This window comes from Limulus polyphemus, unplaced genomic scaffold (genome assembly GCF_000517525.1).
Source record: "Limulus polyphemus unplaced genomic scaffold, Limulus_polyphemus-2.1.2 Scaffold1704, whole genome shotgun sequence".
Taxonomy (NCBI): Eukaryota; Metazoa; Arthropoda; class Merostomata; order Xiphosura; family Limulidae; genus Limulus; species Limulus polyphemus.
This window is the reverse complement of record NW_013667314.1, coordinates 226,128-246,622: the sequence shown is the minus strand read 5'-3', so window position 1 is coordinate 246,622 and position 20,495 is coordinate 226,128. Positions and strand designations below refer to the sequence as shown.

General features: G+C 33.5%; 1 protein-coding gene across 2 annotated transcripts in view; it reads right to left on the bottom strand.

The window, feature by feature from the left end:
- Nucleotides 1-11,512: 11,512 nt before the first annotated feature.
- LOC106464633 (ubiquitin-like protein 7) overlaps nucleotides 11,513-20,495 on the bottom strand; it is a 24,756-nt gene continuing 15,773 nt past the window's right edge. The window contains exons 6-8 of one of the 2 annotated variants that reach the window (XM_022392376.1): nucleotides 19,922-20,089; nucleotides 13,851-14,123; nucleotides 11,513-13,342 (exon numbers count right to left, since the gene is read on the bottom strand). In XM_022392376.1, the coding sequence (XP_022248084.1) occupies nucleotides 13,196-13,342; nucleotides 13,851-14,123; nucleotides 19,922-20,089 (588 nt within the window). In that variant the 3' untranslated portion in view covers nucleotides 11,513-13,195. Of the gene's footprint in view, nucleotides 13,343-13,850; nucleotides 14,124-19,921; nucleotides 20,091-20,495 lie in introns of both variants that reach the window. The other variant, XM_022392377.1, reaches the window with a different exon arrangement.

Here is a 20,495-nt window from a genome sequence, read left to right as displayed (position 1 = left end):
CAATTGTTTGTTTGTTTGTAGTTAAACACAAAGTTACACGATGGACTATCTGTGCTCTGCCCACCACGGGTATCGAAACCCGGTTTCTGACGGTATAAGTCCTCAGAACGTTCAGTTGTAAATACAAAGGTACAAAAGAGTGAGGGCATGGTTTCTTACGCCTTTGACTCCAAATATCAGAGTCTAAATCAAACTAAATATGTACAAAAAGTCGTTACACTATTAGTTATCACAGTTGTATTCAGAGCTTTAAATATTTGTCTGTTTTTCGTCAAAGTCCACACAGGCTGGCTCAGTTACTTTAGATCACCCTTTGACAAGACAAATTATTCTCCTCTATCTCTATTATTACATTATAAGCTGTGAAACTCACTTCAAAAATCGCCCGTTACGGCTAAACTGACAATCCTGCAATCTAACCTCCCTTTTACTTTCATTTTCACTAACTTAACTTACTTGCACTAACTTGTTTGCCTATATATATATATATATTGCCCGATTGAAGCCTAGAACTTTCTACAAACTACAAGATGTTATGATGTAACAATACTCAATTATAGCAACGAAATAAATTCAGAAGGTTGGGCTAACATGACGTCAATTCACAAGTGAACTACGCAACAAATGATTCGTAAACAAATCACTAAATAAACTAAATAATAAATATTGAACTGAGAACAGTCTTTGTATATACATAAAAAAATATTGTAAATATTTTTCTTGAAGGGGCTTATTGTTGGATATACAAGACTATTCAGTGATGAAGAGAAACTTATAAAATAAGTTTAGATAAGTTTGTTTTAAGTTAACCATCCATAAAAATGTTGTAATCAACAATATTGCTTTCAAGACAACAAATACATAGAAAATTGAAATATTTTTTATTTATCCAGGAACTAACTCGTCAGTCTTCATGATTCATTTGATCAAGTTATAAATGAATAGCTTATATTCGTTTCATATATATTTATCTGACATTACAGTAAACTTTCATTTTGTTGTTTAATAGTTCTCTTAAGGATCAGATATTTAGAATGGCCTGGTAGTTAAGGCACTTGCCTCGCGATCTGAGGGTCGCGGGTTCGATTCTCTTTACTGAACATGCTCGCTCTTTCAGCTGTAAAAGCGTTATAATGTGACAGTGGGTAACATCCGAAGAGTTGGCGATGAATGATGTTGACTAACTGCCTTCCCTGTAGTTTATCTAGCGAAAATATCGCTCTTGTAATTTTTGTGTCACACGTTTTGTAAGTTTTTCTCTTCAAGTATGAACCTTGCAGTAGGTTATTTTTATTATTATGATTAATCCCGTTTCACTCTGTTGCAAGTCGTTAAATTTTGTTCAAAATCGTTGAATTACCTTCATTACTAACTGATAATAATCATAATTATAAATAACAAATAAACGATCTTGAAAGGTGAAGATATCTTCGTTCATACGAGTAAACTGTGAAAAGTTAACAAAAGCTGTATTTTAATTGTAAAGGTAAACCACTTGAAGAAATGCTTCAATAAATGAATAAAAAGTTTGATAAAATTCTAATTAAGAGTCTTGTGGTGAACCCAACACTAATAGTGTTATGAAATTTATTTTAATTAAGTTATTTGAAAGGTCAACTACAAAATCTTTTCAAGTTAGCCCACAGTCAATGTTTAAAAAAAACGGATAAGTGGCATTGCCGTCACTTTCATAATTCACGAGTATTTATCATGGAATTAAAACGACTGAAGGATTAAAACTGAAAGAAAGCCAACATAATATTATGGAATAATAAATTTCGCAAAAAGTTATTAATTTCACCAAAGTAATAATCTCCCATATGATCTCGAGACTGACATATGCCCACTTTTTCTGACTGCTATATATCAATGAAGAAGTTAATAAGACAAGTTAATAACAAGTTTTAATATTGTCTGGAAATTGCGTTATACAAAACTAATTCATTTTTCATTGGTTGATTTCGTGTATCACGCAGCATGCTCATTAGTAGTCTACATAAACCGAATTATAAAAGCTTCATCACTTAATTTGATGACTGATATTCAATGTAATCATTTTGAGTTCGAGGAGGTTTGAAACATATAATGAGAAGTTTGAAGGTAACGTAAGATTAAAGATATTCTCATAACGTTAATTTAGCTGTTTCTTGTTGTCTCCAGCTTTTGAATTGCAAGAATATTGCTTAGTTTAAAATGATTAGTTGAGTGTTGCACTTCTTTACGTGTTCTTTAAATTAATATTTCTATTTACTTTGGGGGGCTGCTGTCATGTTTTCTTCTGGCTATAGGCACTCATTGGTAGTCGCAAAAAATTGAGGATCGCCAGAAAATGTTCTATAATGCAGAATCTGAATTCTCTTTGCCTTGACTGATTCTATATCAAAGAAAAATACTAGAAGTAATTTATCATACAGTGAAACAATCTTTATTTCCAACACTCACAAACACAATCAGAGCTTTTAAAGGCAAGTGTGTTTTAGCACCTTTATTAAAGGCAGCTTCCTGTGAATTGTCTTATTTTCTATCGTCTTTTTTTTAGACTGAGAAAACGTAGCATTATATAGGAAGAATAACAATACTATTCGTCTCAGCACGTAGGCGCTTACCACGTGACTGACAATCACTCTCACTGCAAAACATGGGATATTCCTGTGACACCACATGATCTACCAGAGTATGCACTATTTCAGCAATCTTTTTTAATATAAAGCATATGTAATACTTTAACTCAAATACTTAGTTCCGTGAGTAACTTAGTGACTCCCTTGAAAGACTTTTTATGTCAAGAACACATGTTCAGTGTGTAAAGAAATTTCGACATTTTTATATATTAACTAAGGAGCTAAAAAAACATATAGTAAGCTAACACGCCACAGTAGTCAAAGACTAGGGCATATAATGGACCTAAAGGGTCCATAGTTTGTTCACTTTAATTTTCTTATACTTAAATATGTTGGAGTGATATTTCAATACAAGTCGTTTTATAATTGTATCCTACAAATTGTTCGAGTTCTATATCTATACAGGTGCTCTACACATTTTCTTTCCCCTTCCTCATTGGCGTCTTCTCCGAAAATAAAAGGTTAGTATTATATATTTTATTGTTATATTTTCTTATTTTTATTCTATATGACCTTATTACTGTAGGGGATAAGACGTTCTATTATGAAACATCAGATATATTTATTTGGTTATACTTGTCATATAGTTTAACTAATAACATGTGTACATACTTTGCTGATCCTCAATTACATTTAGTTATTTTCTTGTAAAATATAGTTTGATTTAATGTGATAGAAATAGTGTCTAATACCTGTATACAGCATCATATGGACAGTAACAGGCGACTTTGTAAAATTTGATATAGTTTGATTTAATGTGATAGAAATAGTGTCTAATACCTGTATACAGCATCATATGGACAGTAACAGGCGACTTTGTAAAATTTGATATAGTTTGATTTAATGTGATAGAAATAGTGTCTAATACCTGTATACCAAAGTCGTCTGTTACTGTCCATATGATGCTCCAAATCCCTATTTGAATATAATTGAAATAAAATAATTTGTTATTTCATACTTTATAAAACTGTTCATTACCATTATTAATAAACTGCCTAAAACTATATCAAATTTTAAAAATGTTGCGAGTAAAATGCTTGCATCATGTGATGTCAACCGCAGTTGAAGGGTTAAAATATGTTACGGAAATCGCACCTCTTTTTGAAAGGCATTATGGTGTCACAGAGTCACGTTAGAGTTATAAAGCATTTTAATACAGGTAATACGAATTGTATGAGATAATCTTACAGGTAAGAATGATGGCTACTGTTAAACTTGTACTTCTTTCTTCTCTATATAAATAACATATTGTATGCGCAAAGATTCGCGAATTTTTGCGGCGGGCCATTCGGGGTGGTAGGCAGATTTACACAAGCCGCAAACAAAGTGTGAAAAGGAATAACACTCGTCAGGTGCCAAAAACAAGTACTTCCAATCACATACTTCAAAATATGGTCTATATACTCTTCCCTGCTCAAAAACACTCATTGATTTGGAATATGTTTCGGAAAGACAGGGAGTGTTTGTATTTGCATTTATAGTAATACTGTTGAATATCTGCTGCCGTCCCTAGTTTTTGGCTATAGAGTAGCACCCTACCATCTATCCTGAATGTCACTGTTATATCGCATCCACAGCTTTAAGTATGTGGACTATTTTTGTGATATTCAAGTCGGGCTCGCCAGCTCTAAAAACCAGAGCTGACCATCAACCATCTCAGACAGACCTATTACTTTTGGATAAGCTATAAAGTCTTCCTCATTTTCTCAGTAAACGTTGTCTAACGTCATTAGTAACGTGAATTCATCTGTCTCTTCCAGTTTCTCAATCTAAATATTTGGGAACTTCTTCTCCAAAGCCAGAAAAGGCCTTAAAAGACCTTTCCACGTTACATACTCCTATTTATCCACATAAAATCATGGAATATTGCAATTTAGGAGACCATTTTCTCCAAAGGCTCATCTGAGACCAATTCAACCTAAACTGAACTGTTATCCAGTGGTCTAATAGTACTAAATCCGCATTCCTTTGATGCTTGTGTTATCATAGATCATTTAGAATATGACTAATTTGCAGAACTGCCAGTAAATATAATCAGCAATATGTGGAAGTTGTCCAGCTTTAGTTTTAAGGAGCATTTCAACAAAACTTTCAGTAACTACTAACTCCACAATGGGTGACTTTAATTATCCACTATAAATGCAGAACCAGTACAACACCTCGTCTTGTCTTTCAATACTTTGTACTGCGATGGTTCTGCTCATTTCATTGAAAATTTGATTTGACTTCCCTTTCCTCTGTATTTATAGCAGTCAAACCAAGTTTGATTCATGCAGTTAAGCGTTTTGTAACTCTAACATTTCATGGGCAAGGGTACTTTACAGGCTTTGTTAGGGTCTGCTATCAGGTTGTCTTCCTTCCATTTCTAGTGAGTGTGATGAGTCTGAGCACTGTTTGAAAATAAATCTTAGTTGGAAGGCAAAATATTCCCTCGACTTTTTTCATGTTGCTCTCCTAACCAACCTTGAAAGGTGTGATTTAAGACCCAGCAGATAAGCTATCGATACTAAAAAAACAGAAGATTTGATCGCGAAAGAAAGAGATCAGACTTATAATTTCTCTTATAGAAACAAAAACAACAATTCTTACAACCATTGCCCTAGAGTGACTGACAGATCTGGGAACCCTTGCAATTTAAGACCAGTTAGCCCGTACTTTGGACTTCAGCAGAACCATTGATCACTTTTTCAAACAGAAAGGATGAAGAGTACACTTCTAACAATGAAAATTATACAGTAAACAATTGTCTGGCCTAATAATGATAAACCCACTTATGTATTAAAATAGAAGAAACTATAAACCTGATTTGTATTCAAATATTAAATAGCTGGAACTTTTAAGTGCAATGAAATATTACTTTCATATATTCACCGTATTAAATAAACATAAAACTCATTGTGTGAGCATTTTTTTCATTTAATTAATAAAATACATTAATACAGTGACTTATGTACCGAAAGTATAAAATGAAATGTATAGACAACAAAAATGGAAAAATATTTGTTGATTTCTTAATTTAGACTCTTCGTTGATTAAAGAGGTTTTTTTATTATTAAAAACGTTGGTGATATTAACGAAAATAGATTAATTCAGAAACGATTTAAGTTTAAAATGAATCGATACTTTTACTTTCATGATAAATTTTATGCACTTGGTTCTAGGCTAGGTGATCACACACTACTTCTTTACTTTCAGCATATTTTACCAACACTAGGTGCACTTATAAGGCTTCACGACCCCCTTGCACCTTGTCACTAAAATCATAATGGGCAAACAGTAATGGAACTATTCTATCTGGATAAATGCATTTTGGCATTTATGACTTCTCCTATTTCGATAAACCAAGCGTGACGTGACACACACTGTATTTTATATAAGTTATATATATATATATATATACAGAAATGACAAATAGGACATCCTTTCTAGGACGCATGGCCACTGTCCTGTGATAACTCTAAAGTATCGTTATAGGTAGAGATTCATCAGTCGCGTGTTCCCTGAACAATTTTGGCTTCACATGTCGTCTCGCAAGATGCTGGGGCAATCGTAATGAAGGAATTGCCGATTGGAAAAAGGGAAAGAAAGAAGATACAACAGCACCACCTTTAGAAAAATTTTCTTTTTAAGTTATAAAAATATTTCTCTTTTTTTCACCATCTCTGTTCCTCCTGTGTCAAACAATCTCACTATCATCCTCAGAGAAATCAATAAAGAAAATCAATGATCATTCGAGCTATTATCAAAATTCATGATCTAGTATTGAAAAAATAAATAATACTTCAGAAATTTTTTAACCAATCAGTTTTGTAATTTTGTGACTATTAAGTTATTTATTCAAAATATATATCTACTGAATATAAAAGTTAAAGTACGTCGTGGAAGAGTCCGACCGATTACATTTCTATTATTTATACGTGTAAATACATGATACTTGGTTTTGTTAATAATATCTTCATGACGTCATTCTTCAAAGCTCAATACGGATTTCGAGTTATGAGAATATATATAATGATATTTTAACTCCAGTTAATTTGTAAGCTGTAGTAAACCGTCCGGACAAGGGCAGTGAGTTAAAAGACTCACCAGCATCGATTTACAAGTAAATTGTAGTGTTAAAGCTACCGACCTCTCTTCTTACTATAAATCTATATTGGGTCGGTAAATCTTATTGTTGATTTTAATATACTGTATCTGAACAAAGTTGAATGACAACTATTGTTGAAGTAATTAAAGTAATAGTTTTAATTAGATTATTAGAGTACTTTGTAAAGCGATTTTTTTCATCATTCAACTTTCAACCGTTTCATTTCAATGACGATCTATAGCGTCTTCAGTAACCTCACACTTTTGAACCTCTGTTCAAAACTTAAGCTTAAACATTTCGAACACTTGTAAATATCATTATGAGATACCATTTTTTTTCTGAGTCTTACAATCTCTTACTAAATTTTGCATATGATACAGTTATATTTTGATGGAGTAGAGCACTACTGACTTATGATAATAAGATATAATAAAAATTGGATCACTAGGATCCTGTAATCGTTTAGTTCGAACATCCAAACAGTAAGAAAGCGTTAATTGCGCGAGCCCAATAAAAAACACAATTCGAGTTTACCACCTTCTATTCAATTATCTTGTTCAGAGTCACAATCGTTGGACTTTCAAACGAAATATCACGATACAAATGTAAGTTACATACACTTGTCATGTAGTGAAAGAACTGATTGCAACGCAATGTTTAGAATTTCCGATCGTAAGTTTAATTCAGTAAACTGAGCCTTCGCAAACTTCTTTCTCCAGAATAATCACCTTTCTTGAAGCATTTAGTTTATCGGGTTTTCTCATGCGAAATTTATTCTTTCGTGTGGCAGTGTGATTGTACATGCTCTCTTAACTTTGGAAACTTTCGTGACAATTACATAGCTATTGGTGCCCAACACATTAAAGTAGAAGAAAGTCCTTACCGCTCCCCCCAAACTCTGATTACAGGAGGAGATATATATATATATATATATTTTACCCCTACCCAATTTTTCTTCGCTATCTTAGATTGACAAAATAATAACTTTACTTTTAGCATGATAAGTATTTTGGACTGCTGTTTATACTAATCTTTAATAAAAGTATTAGGTTTTCTTTGTGATTTAACAATAGAAGTGTTTCCTTCACTTGTCAGAGCTTCTTAATCATAGAAGAAAATAAAGTTGTCATGCTTAGTTTTTCAACAAAGTTAGCCATTCTTGTGTACAGCTGTAAATGTACTGTTGTATTTATTGTAATATCGCAATAATACGTTTGTTTATTTGTTGTTAAGCTCAAAGCTACACAATGGGCTATCTGTGCTGCGTCCATCACGAATATCAAAAACCCGGATTTTAGCGTTATAAGCCTTTCGGCTTACCGCTGAGGCACTGGGGGAGGGGGGCAATAATATTAAGAAAATAAATATATCTTATGGCTTTAACAGACCTTGCCTACATTATATTAAACTAATTTTGGAGCCCCACCACGTCATAACAATCCATGTCGTCACGTTTGGTTATGCTCTATCTGATGACTGTACATTTTGATAATAGCTCTGCAGCGTAGTTTCCATTACAAATGCTCCGTCGTAAAACGATCATGTCCAAAGCACATTACTCTTCCTTTCAAGCTTTGCATAATCCGTTTCAACCGACTGATTGTACAGACATCTATAAGCGCTGCGTCCTGTGAGTTGACCAGTATGTCTTCGTATAAAAAACATTAATACCCCTTTCGTTTTCCACTTCCATGAGGTGCAATGGTTTAACGATAAGTATGACTGGAAGCTTTATCTTGATGAGTTCATACAATGTTGCCCTCGTTTCCAGATGGAGACAAGTTTTTGATTATGTTGTATACTGTTTCCTTAGGCACGCAGACGACTTTTGCCACTGATCTTTGTGTCCATGGGTCCTCACTTTCCTTACTATGGCTAGTTACGACTTGTTGCAAAATTCTTTCTGGATGGTTCTGATTCCCAAGTTGATCCATATTACTTTATATTACAATGCCATTAAGTACAAGAGATATCCCCATTTTGGAAATTCTAAATTCCGATCTGAAAACATTCTTATGAACTGAGTTGAAGAATATCTTGCGTCGGAAATGCCTGTTACCTACCCTTCTCAAAATCGATCAATTTTTGATGGCATCACAGTACCTACGTAATGTCAAACAATGTAAAAAGGTAGTTCTGATACATAACGTTCCACTGCTACTTCAAATCGGCTATGGCTGTCACGTGACATATTCAAAATCGTTTGAATATAATATACTTAACCCTCTTAATATTACATACCCGTGAATGATTGTGACATGCTGTTTTCCTTATTTCTTAGTTCCGGCGGTGGACAGAGCGCAGACACCCCATTGTGTAGTTTTGCGCTCAAACAAGCAACTTTATTCATTTCTGATTCAAAATAATACATAAAAAACTAACAACAGAAATAAAATTGTGGGAAAAATTTTAGCTGTTTTTCTGTTAAATTTACTGATATATTAAATTGGTATCCATGGTACAATTATTGATATGTTGATTAGCTTGGCACTTCTACATTTTTCTAGTGCCATCTGATAGCCAAAAACGAATCACTTTACAATATAATTCTTCTTTCCTTTTTGAATTAATACCTTTGTTGTTTTGTGAGGTTAAATCGGCTAATACTTCATGAATACTGTATTATTGCTGGGATATGAAGGAGTTCACTGAACAGTGTTTTAATGTTCTTCTTCCTCTTTCAAATGTAATGTTTTGAAAACAAAATGGATAGAGTAGCAACACGAAAGTATGATCTACATTTTATCATATTCTCTCATTCCTTCCCGTTTTTACCATGTTTTTCTGCCTTTAGATATTATGATAATGTAAGTGAATTTGTTTCGTTTTTGTAAATCACGGACAGAGATGTCTTGTATTAATATTTCTGACAGAAAAAAAAAAAGTACAGAATGGGTTCTTTCCAATTTTACAAATGTGTGGAAACAATAACAAAAATATACAAAACATATTGTATTTTTGTAGCATTGGAATTTCAAGCGTCTGCACTTTTTCAGGTAAACTAATTAACTCAAGATACTTTTTTTAGTTTACTGTTGTAGTCTTCATAGTTTCCCATATCCTTTGCAGCAAGATAATTCCAGTATTAACTGTACTCATTTCCTACTCTCTTGGCCTAGTCAGGTGGTTAGTGTGCTCGACTCCCAATTTGTTTTCGGATCACGTTTCGAGTCCCTGTCCCACCAAACATGCTCGCCCTTTCAGCCATGGAGTTGTTATAATGTTACGGTCAATCCCACTATTCATTTGTAAAATAGTAGCCGTACATTGATTAGGGAGTAAGTACTGTAAACACGCTTAATACAAATTACATAAAAATGTTATTTTGCATCAATTACAATCAACGTCTTTCTACCATAACAAGAAATATTAATATAAATGCTCTACTTCATATCCCTGAAATATTCCCAATAATTAGGTCAGAAAAACTACAATTTTACAAAGAGTAGGGGTGAAGTAAGACAATGTTTCAACCTACTTAGTCTTAAAGCACATGACTCAGTTTGTGAACCACCTACTTTTGTACATTTTTCTCTTTACCTCGGTAGTGAATAACTCAATCTTGAAGCACATGATTCACTTTGTGAACCACCTACTTTGTACATTTTTCTCTTTACCTCGGTAGTGAATAACTCAATCGTGAAGCACATGATTCACTTTGTGAACAACCTACTTTGTACATTTTTCTCTTTACCTCGGTAGTGAATAATTCAATCTTGAAGCACATGATTCACTTTGTGAACAACCTACTTTGTACATTTTTCTCTTTACCTCGGAAGTGAATAAAATATTGCAGTTACTTATCATTATCACTGTTAATCTTCATAAAATGCTCTACCATGAAACTTTTTGTATTGTGAAGAGGATTAGAACTGATGATATCACCAAAGGTGACACAGAAGTGAATACTAACATTCTAGTTCTATATCTGGTAGATAGGCTTCTTTGTGGTCTAAACATTTCATGTAAATTACCATAGAGCTTTACCTTCTTATAGAGTGAGCACTAAGTGTTATTTCCCTTGGGTAAAATGAGCCATACAATATCATTGCAATAACTGAAATAGCCATAAATTTCACCTTTCCATCTTATTGAAGCATACTTAATAATATTTTAAAACATTTCCATGCAGTTTCTGTATATAGTTAATCACATTTGTATTGTCATGATGCCTCAAGATCATAGCATGTGGCAATCCTTTTGGCTTTTATGTTACACACCAGTATATCTGAATACCAAATTATCAGACACCTTAATTTTTCTCTATTTCTTTATGCTGACATCATCAATCACAGAATGTTGGCACATGCTTTCTTCTCTTTGTCACAGACATACAAGTGTTTTAAGAATCAAAATAATATGATGGCCTGCCTTAAAGAAAATATGGTGACTTTTTGAAAAGTTAGAAAGGATTAGGGGGAGCCCCAAAATGCAAGGCAATTTGTTAAGTTAGAGAATGGGGGTGAGCCACATTGTATCATTTTGGAATTTTGGCTCACCAAGAAATGTTTAAAATTTTCCTTGGATTATTTCACTCTAATAATGCATAATTATTGTTATTTTTTCTCTATCTTTCATTTGGGTCCAAAATGGATCAAATCATACACATGCTTATGATAACAACAACTGGGAACCAAAAAAAAAAAAGAACTAAAAGCTACACAATGAACTACCTTAACTCTGTCCACCTCGGGAAATCAAATAATGCATAAGAATTGTACAGATATTAATCTTTTACACATCAAACAATTTTTTTCCTAAAAACTTTTTTTAACTATAAACTCCCCCAAAAAGAAGAATTTTGTTGTATTAAATAAAATTTATTTAGTTCCTTGGGACATACAACACAAAGCTTACTAACTTATAATAAACTACATGGTATAACATCAACACCACAAAAGTTTCTTTTATAGACGAGTTAAATAGAGTATTCACGATGAGCAAATAAAGGTGAAACAACGAAGGTAGGAAGGACAATATTTCAAAAGCCTTCAGTGTTTCGTCTTCAATCCTCCGAGAACCTCTCTATAAGCAATACTAATTTAGGCAACCGCTACTCGTTTCACTTCTGTTTGTTCATCATATAACCTTAATTCATACTAAACAGTTCCAGAGATAATATTTTTTATTATAAGGTCTCAAATTTCATGGTATTTTAATATTAGCTAAGGAAATAGTAATGTTTTTGAAAAATAAAATTAAGATACATGTTTTCCGCCATAGATTCCACATTCATTTCCAAGATTTATTTTATTTGCAAAGGTACTTCACATATTTTGAAAGTTAATCTCAGACTTGGTGGCTTAATAACTACAAAATTTTAAATATACAAGGATTTCATTATGAAGGAAGGGCAAAACACAAAATGTTACAACAGTCAAATTAAAAAATTTGTACAAAAACAGAAACACGTGCAAAACTTGTGATATCTATCACAAAACTATCAGACAGATTATAAACAAAATTTATCAGGTAAGTATCTCTCTTTCAAGGTATTTTGAGATAATATTCGATTTTAAACCTAAGATGTGTTGGTAACACTACTTTCAATTTCATGAATGAAATACTAAACATAAAGTGCTTACTTTTTCTGAATCGAGCATGACTTAATGTTGTTTGGGGATAGTTAATTGAGGATAACATAAGACATTTTAATTCATAAACACCACAGTAAACTGACTTCTACATTCTGTGTTCATCAAATTAAGCTCATGAATAGATATTCGTATTTCAGAAATTACTGAAAAATAAGGAAATTGTGAAAACTTTATGCTATTCATCACCATCTTCCCAAACAATAGCAGCATACATACATACATATATCAATACAAGTTCATCAATTTAGATTTCAGTGTGCATTTATCTCTGACAAAAACTCTAGTAGTATACTCTTGATGTGAAATAATTAATGAAAAAGGCGAATAATGACATTAATCAATGATGTCTGTCATACCTTAATGGGTATTTGTTTTCTTTAAGCAGTTTTTTCTTTTGATCAATTTATTTTTCTTACTTTAAAAATCTTAACAAAATACAAAACATTGAATACATTGTTGTCAGTCACTATTAATCATGAAAAACAAAAAGCAAAAAATAATTCTCCAGCATCAGTGTTATTTTTTGTCTTACTATTAAATAAATGTTTTAACTTTTTGTAGTCATTCTCATAACTTAATTACTTGATTGTTTATATTAAAAGATACCAGAAAACTGAGAAGCAAAATTTCGTATGGTTATTTCTTGGGAATTAAATTTTTTAGCTGCTAATTGAAAAAAAAAAAAAAGAATATGAACAATGAATTACTACCATCATACAAAAGCAAAATAAAGAAGTGTTTTCATTTTATTGTTCTCTATAAAACAATAGTTTCAAATAGGAAAACATAAATAAAATGTTACAAGATTATGATGAATTGGTTCACCAATCGCTCACGTCTGTTTTCCTTCTTCAAAGTTACCACGATATGATCCACGATTCCCAAGTTCTTTAAACTGAATTCTGACTTCCTCCTTCACCAAGGTCACCAAAGATGAGCTCCAGAGCAGCTTGGACATCTCCTCCAGTAGTATGAAGAGCCCTTAAGCTTATACTATCATCTGAGATTCCCATGTCTCTCAGCTGCTGCAACTGAGACTAAGGAAGGAAAAAGGTCAAATCATAAGTCCAGATTGGTCAAATTATTTTCAAGAAAAGATTAAAAACACTGAGATGAACATGTCTAATATTAGATAGCAAATATTGCTAGTCCAAATATGAATATGAATACTTACATCAGCATTATCAGCAAGTCTTATCGTGAAGAACAGCTCTTACTTTAACGTTAGTAAAATGTATTATTACTCCAATTGTTGAAATATTTAACTACTTCTAGTATGAAGATTAGTGTTATTATCTCAAAATTAACAGTGTCTCACTATTGTGATAAGCAGATAACCTGGGTTGTTAAAAACTGCCTTACTAACAATACATAGTGGGTCAACTCATTAGCTCAGAATCAAATCCCAGGACATCTTGCATGCAAATTGAATGTTCTACCAAAAAGAGCTAAAAGGTTAAACTTTTAGCTACTGCTAATAGTAGTTCACAACAACTCAAGCTAACTGGTTAGCACACTACTCCAAGTGTAGAGATGAGCACTTACCTCCATATTAGTTGTATGTCTTACTACTCCAAGTGCCTGTTGCATGGCGTGATTAAACATTTCTGGTGTGATGACCCCTTGTGAAGTTGATGGTGTGCCTTGCCTTGGTGTTGATGTGGATGTAGAAGGCTGAGATCCATATCCTACATCACCTTGTCTACTTGGTGTACTTGCTAATGTAGCTAAGGCACTAGCAAGGTCATTTGAGGTTATAGGCACCTGTCCAAGTCCAGACAATCCTCGTCCAGTGAGGAAATTTGCAGCCTCATTAAACTAAAACCAAACAAAGCTAGGTTACTTATATAAACTTCCCAGTACTTTTACAGTTGGCTTGTGTAAGTACACGAACTCCTGATTTAGACAGTAGTAATTGTACTTTTACAGTTGGCCTGTGTAAGTACACGAATTCCTGATTTAGACAGTAGTAATTGTACTTTTACAGTTGGCCTGTGTAAGTACACAAATTCCTGATTTAGACAGTAGTAATTGTACTTTTACAGTTCACCTGTGTAAGTACACAAACTCCTGATTTAGATAGTAGTAATAGTACTTTTACAGTTGGCCTGTGTAAGTACATGAACTCCTGATTTAGATAGTAGTAATAGTACTTTTACAGTTGGCCTGTGTAAGTACACAAATTCCTGATTTAGACAGTAGTAATTGTACTTTTACAGTTGACCTGTGTAAGTACACGAACTCCTGATTTAAACAGAAGTAATAGTACTTTTACAGTTGGCCTGTGTAAGTACACGAACTCCTGATTTAGACAGAAGTAATAGTACTTTTACAGTTGGCCTGTGTAAGTACACGAACTCCTGATTTAGATAGTAGTAATAGTACTTTTACAGTTGGCCTGTGTAAGTACACGAACTCCTGATTTAGACAGTAGTAATAAAACATACTTCTCTTTACCAACATCCTTGAAATGTCTAAAAAAACAATTATTAAAATAAAAAAATAATGAGCAATATTAATAAAGAAATTACAATTTGAAGAGAAGATTAGAAATAGCATAACAAATAAACTGAAGTTGTAAAATTAGGCATAAAAGAATAAAGTAAAATATATTAGTCTACTAGTTAATGAATATGACATAACTATCAGGGAAGTTTTAAGAAGAGCATGCTGTACTGGATTTGAAGTTTTTACGAATTGTATCTGCCTGTAGTGGATGGAGTTTAAGTCTCTGCATTGAGACATTTGTCAGATACAGTCTTCCTTTAAATCTTGTAAACATAATCCAGTTTATAACTGCTGGAAGAGTCACAACAAACTGTGGAAGGGCTTCAATAACACATCAAATGTAAATCAGTAAAACAAAAAAGTTAAAGCTAAGCAAGCCACTACAATGGTGACTGTTGACTTTTCCATACATATTGAACTAAACCATATTTACAGTATTAAAATTTTCCTTATCGCAATGGTGTCACTACTATCCCTTGATAGTCTCTTACTCACAGTGGTAATACTTAACCATATTGCATCAAACTTTGTAAAAATTAGTAATTAGTATCTAGTTTCTATTTTTTACAAAATTCATATAAGTTGATTTAGTTTTTTTTATCACTTTTTACATTGTGAATTTCCAAAATTTTGTTGTGATATAATGTTTAAAAAAAAAAGAACACTAAAGACTTAATATGAGCATTTCAATTTTTTGTTGTTAATCAGGAAGTCCCATTTTATATATCCAGTCAGTTTAAAGTTGACTAATATTCTTCAACATTTTTTTTTGTACTTGATTTTTTCAACTGTAATGTCACCATATTAAACTAAAAACTATAAAAAACATGGTGAAAATTGGCAAAGATTTATCAGTGGCTTTGCACTTAACCTTTCAAAATGGTGTCTCACAATTACCCTAAGTAACAATATTTCTGCTAACAATAGTCTTGGTCAAGGTCAATTTATATCTAATAAATATAGCTTCTTTTATTTTTATGTATTTTTTTAATACAATAAACAGAATTATGTTCAATACATTAGGACTTGGGTAGCTGGAATATTTTTATATTACCTAGTGTACTTGCTACACCTAACTAAACTTACTCAATGTTTTGTAACAGAAGAAAATTTTTATAACTTTCAAACAAATATAATAAAACCATATTCAAAGATGAAAAGAACATCTAAAGAAAGTATAAAAACTTCTGAATTTGTGATTAGTTACTAATTCCTCTAAACCTGCCATTAATTTCTTTTGTGCCTATCTACAAGGGCTAGTTCCTTTCACTTCCCCATGAATTGCATACCATGTTACTATATTCATTCTACATAAAAATAAATAGGTTATAATCTGCTCTATTCAATGGTATTTAAACTTGGCCTGTAGCTCTTTTCAAAATTGTGTTTCATTATTTATTGTTAAGATTATATGCTGTGACATAATAAAAGTGGTGAAAATGAAGTGATGTAACAATAAACCTAATAGAAAGAAAATCACATGAAAAACAAAAAAATGAATTACTACATTCTCAAGGAATGATAGTTTCTTAGCAAATACAAACCTATGCTTAAGGATAGTCATAAAAATTATAATAAAAATATATAGCTATATTGTTTACAGATAAGGCTTTTGAAGCTGTGCAGAAATGAAAGTTTAAAATCCTTCATTTTTCTTTAGAAACTACAGTGAATGAAATGTTACAAGATGACTAATATCATTCCAAAATATTTTTAAGTTAAAAAGTATTGAAATAAAATTATAATTACTCAGAATTTTTAAATTTGATTTACAGGTGTGCACTCAACACCTGAAAGATGCTCTGTACTCCAGATATTTCATTCAACTAAGCAATCATCTATTGCAACACAGTGAATGGTAGAACTGTATCTTTTATATAAATTATGAAAAATAGCAACAAAAGTTATAATTTTCCTATACTGAAAATGCATTTCTGGTAGGTACTTACCTCCACTCATAGATATAGCTATTCTTGTTCAGTGCTGCCCTCTACATGCACAAATTTGTTCACATGACACAAGCTTGGAGCTCCCATGTACCCCACAATCAATTAAGTTCTGCATCTCGCATTTAAATCGCCATTCGACTATCCTGCACCAACAGGAGTATGACACACCCTCCTGATGCATGTGACTCCCTCTATTCGCTTCTACTGAACTATTACTTTGAGCTTTGGCAGAAAATGAAAGCACCAGTTTTCAGTGGGGAGGAAGGGTGGGAAATGTGAGAAGAGGTAATTACCTATTGGAAAAACATTTTCAGTATAGGAAAATTATAACTTCCGATATGGTACATTACCTCTTCTCACATATATAGCTAGAATCCCACACTGAATAGGTGGAGGAACCAGTGCAAGAGACAAAAAAGAAGCATCTTTTGAAAGCATCTGAAGAAAAACCTAAAAGGGGAGATCCTCGCAGTAGAGGATCATATGTGAAAGAGCACACCACTCACGTACCACGTACACTCTACGATCAGTGTGGAAAGAGGTGTTGCTGACATGGGCAGAAAATGGGAGAAACACGTCCAAAAGAGAGAGAACAATGGTTGGATATGGATCCAAACTACCTGATATCTGAATCTCAATCCCTTTGATGACAGTAATGTGAGTTAGAGTAAAAAGGATGTGTCCCAAGGTGTGGATTGGCTATGGCACGATGGACTGTACTTGGCAAATCAACTGCATCCAAAACGCAGCCACCGGGAACCGACATCCATGTGGGAGTAGGATGAGGATCATACTGGTGTCAAGTCAACTGCAATCCAAAAACCAGTCATTGGGTGGGGGTAGGAAAAAGGATCACACCATTTTCACACCAAGTTCATCAGACCGGAGGGAGATATCATGCCGACCAATCTGTGAACATGGCACATGTGAGCAAATTGATAATAAATTACCGATCCAGGAACCCGGCATTTAGACAATTGGAGTAATAAAGATGTATGTGCATTGTGCAACATCCCACTCAAAACCAATCAGACAGAAACCACCCCAGTGCAGTATCATACTCAGTATATGTAACTCTTTGAGGGGTAGTGCAACAGGAAGAACCATAGCAACCTTCATGTTCATCCACCGTGACCCACAACACACTAGCAATGAACATGAGGCCAGTTGTGTGAGGGAACAGAGACACCAGTAATACATGTTTAAGGACTTTTATTGATTGGTCCTGCTTTGAATCCAAAACCCAGCCATTGGAAACCAACATCCATGTGGGGGTAGGATGAGGGATCCCAATCGAAAGGGTGAATTGCAATTTTGATGGCTCACTCCAGAGCTACAGCATCCTCTTGGATAGAGCCGTTCAGAGATGGAGTGTCAGATTGGAGGACATCTCGTTATCTACACCAGCAGAACACCACCGCCCTACACTCAACTGAATGGATTCATTATTTTTGGTATCATATATCACATTCAGTTGGATGCCTCTATGACCCCCCCCCCCCAAAGGATTGGAACTGGAAAGTGGTAAGGACTCCCGTACTCCACTGAAAGAAAAAGGGGGAGAAAACACAGTGGAGAGTCCAAAGGAATGTCAACACCGGAGACAGTGCAATGAGTGACCACAAAAACCCTATTCTGAAAAGCCAACCACTCCTGATTTATTCAATTTAAGGAATGGGCAGCTATCCCTATTCTGCTTTACTCATGCATGAAGTACATGGGTTAGTATGGTCCAGAATGGGCATATTGATGAAGCAAATATATCATGAGGAATACCTATGAGCAATCTTGTAGAAAACCCCATTTCAACAGTGTGCATTTTGTGGCCATGGAAAATACAATTGTTAAGTCATCATGGCCTTACAGTGCAGATTGGACTAGTTTACATATACCTGGCCAGCCAACACTCACCACAGAGTTGGATCCTTGAAGAAAAAAAGGGACATACCCCAGAAAAATATAAGGTTATATAAAAAAAAAGGTAACTTACCCAGTCACAGTCTCACCAAAGAGTGAAGGATGGCAATAGGTGGAAGACAGTACCCTAATGAGGAAGAAACAGCTACTAAAGGGGATAATGTGAGATGAACATATGAGGTGTAGTCCCAATGCTTGATGGAATAAGTACTTCCAACGTATAAAAGGGGTGAGATGCAGGTAAAAGATAAGGTGTCTGATCAGAGGGAAGACATCAGGAATTGATTAAGGGAAGAAGGAGACAGAAAAGAAAAAGCCAATCGAATCAAAAGCTGAATCCAACAGGTATGGGAAAAGGGGCAAAGTCATGAACAGAGGAGTGGCGCCAGGTAACAAAACTACGAGAAAGGGGAGCAACAGAAAGAAGCCTTGAAGGCAATGAAGTAACCAAGTAAATGTACAGGACATAGAAGAACATCGTATCTGACTGGGAATAAAGGTGGGAGATGGAAGGAAACAAAAATGATGAAAAAAAGAACAACATGTAGGTTAGGAAAATCGATACAGAACAAAAAGAACAGATCGGGCTGAATCCAGGAAGAAGCAATTAGAAAGGCCTGACACAGAGTGGCATGAATGAACAAAATCACATGGGGAAGATGATGGTCAGGATGAGAAAAATAAAGGTATAAACTCGTCCCAATCTTGTCTAAATGCATTAGAGGGCAGCACTGAATGAGAAAGCTATATCTGTGAGTGGAAGTAAGGTACCGTATCAGAAATTATTTTTTGTGAATAATACACAGCAACTATTATCTATAATTAGGTATAGAAGTTTGAATTATGCCAAACAAAATTTATTTTCATGGAAAAATATAATAAGTACTTTACGAATGACAAAACAGAAATCTCAAAATATTAATTAACAAGCTATTTCATAAGATCTGAACATTCATAAATGTTGAATTTATATTATAAATCGTGTAAAAACCTCAATATTTCATTCTAAGGTAATTTTAACTTTGAGTGTAAAGTCTAGTTTTATCCTCATTTTGCATTATAAAAAAACACTATGTATATAGCTAGATGAATATAAGTTACTGAAAAATAAAATCACATTCTTCTTAGAATATCAGCATTACCAAATGTTTTCTAACCACTAAGAACTACATCTATCTATATAAGAACTACACAATTTTAACTATACAAACAATTATTCAGATATTTTAAACAACAGCATACTCTATCATGGTCATTCTCCATATCTTCATCATCACTCAAAGCATCCAAAGAATATGACACAGCTGACTGTAAGGTATCCATGGCCATCTGACCAGAAGCATTGTCTTCTTGAAAAGCTGCAGCAACTTGAGCAACAGCTTCAGGGAGAGATGGGTGATTCTCAACTAGTCTATTGTTTATGAGAACAGAATATAAAATATTATATAGTTCTCACTTCAAAACAAACACCAACTTCTTGTTCCAAAATAATGAAACTAAGTTTAAACCTAAAGTACTAGTCAAAAGTCTGTGCTCAAGATATCAACAATTAAGTTTCATGAAAGTTTGCAAAGTGTTTTTTTTTGTCCACACCTTATATTTATGCTTAGAATTACAATATCAGGCAAAAGAAGTTCATTTTAAAACAAAACATCGAATAAACAAGATTAAGTAGGTCATCCTGTAGCCTAAACAACACAATAGCTTTGATCGTGTATGGAAGCGACTAGTTTTATTAGACTGTCAACTGATATTTCCTTCTTTTTTTCTCTGGTGTGTGTGTGTGCATATATATATATATATATATATATATATG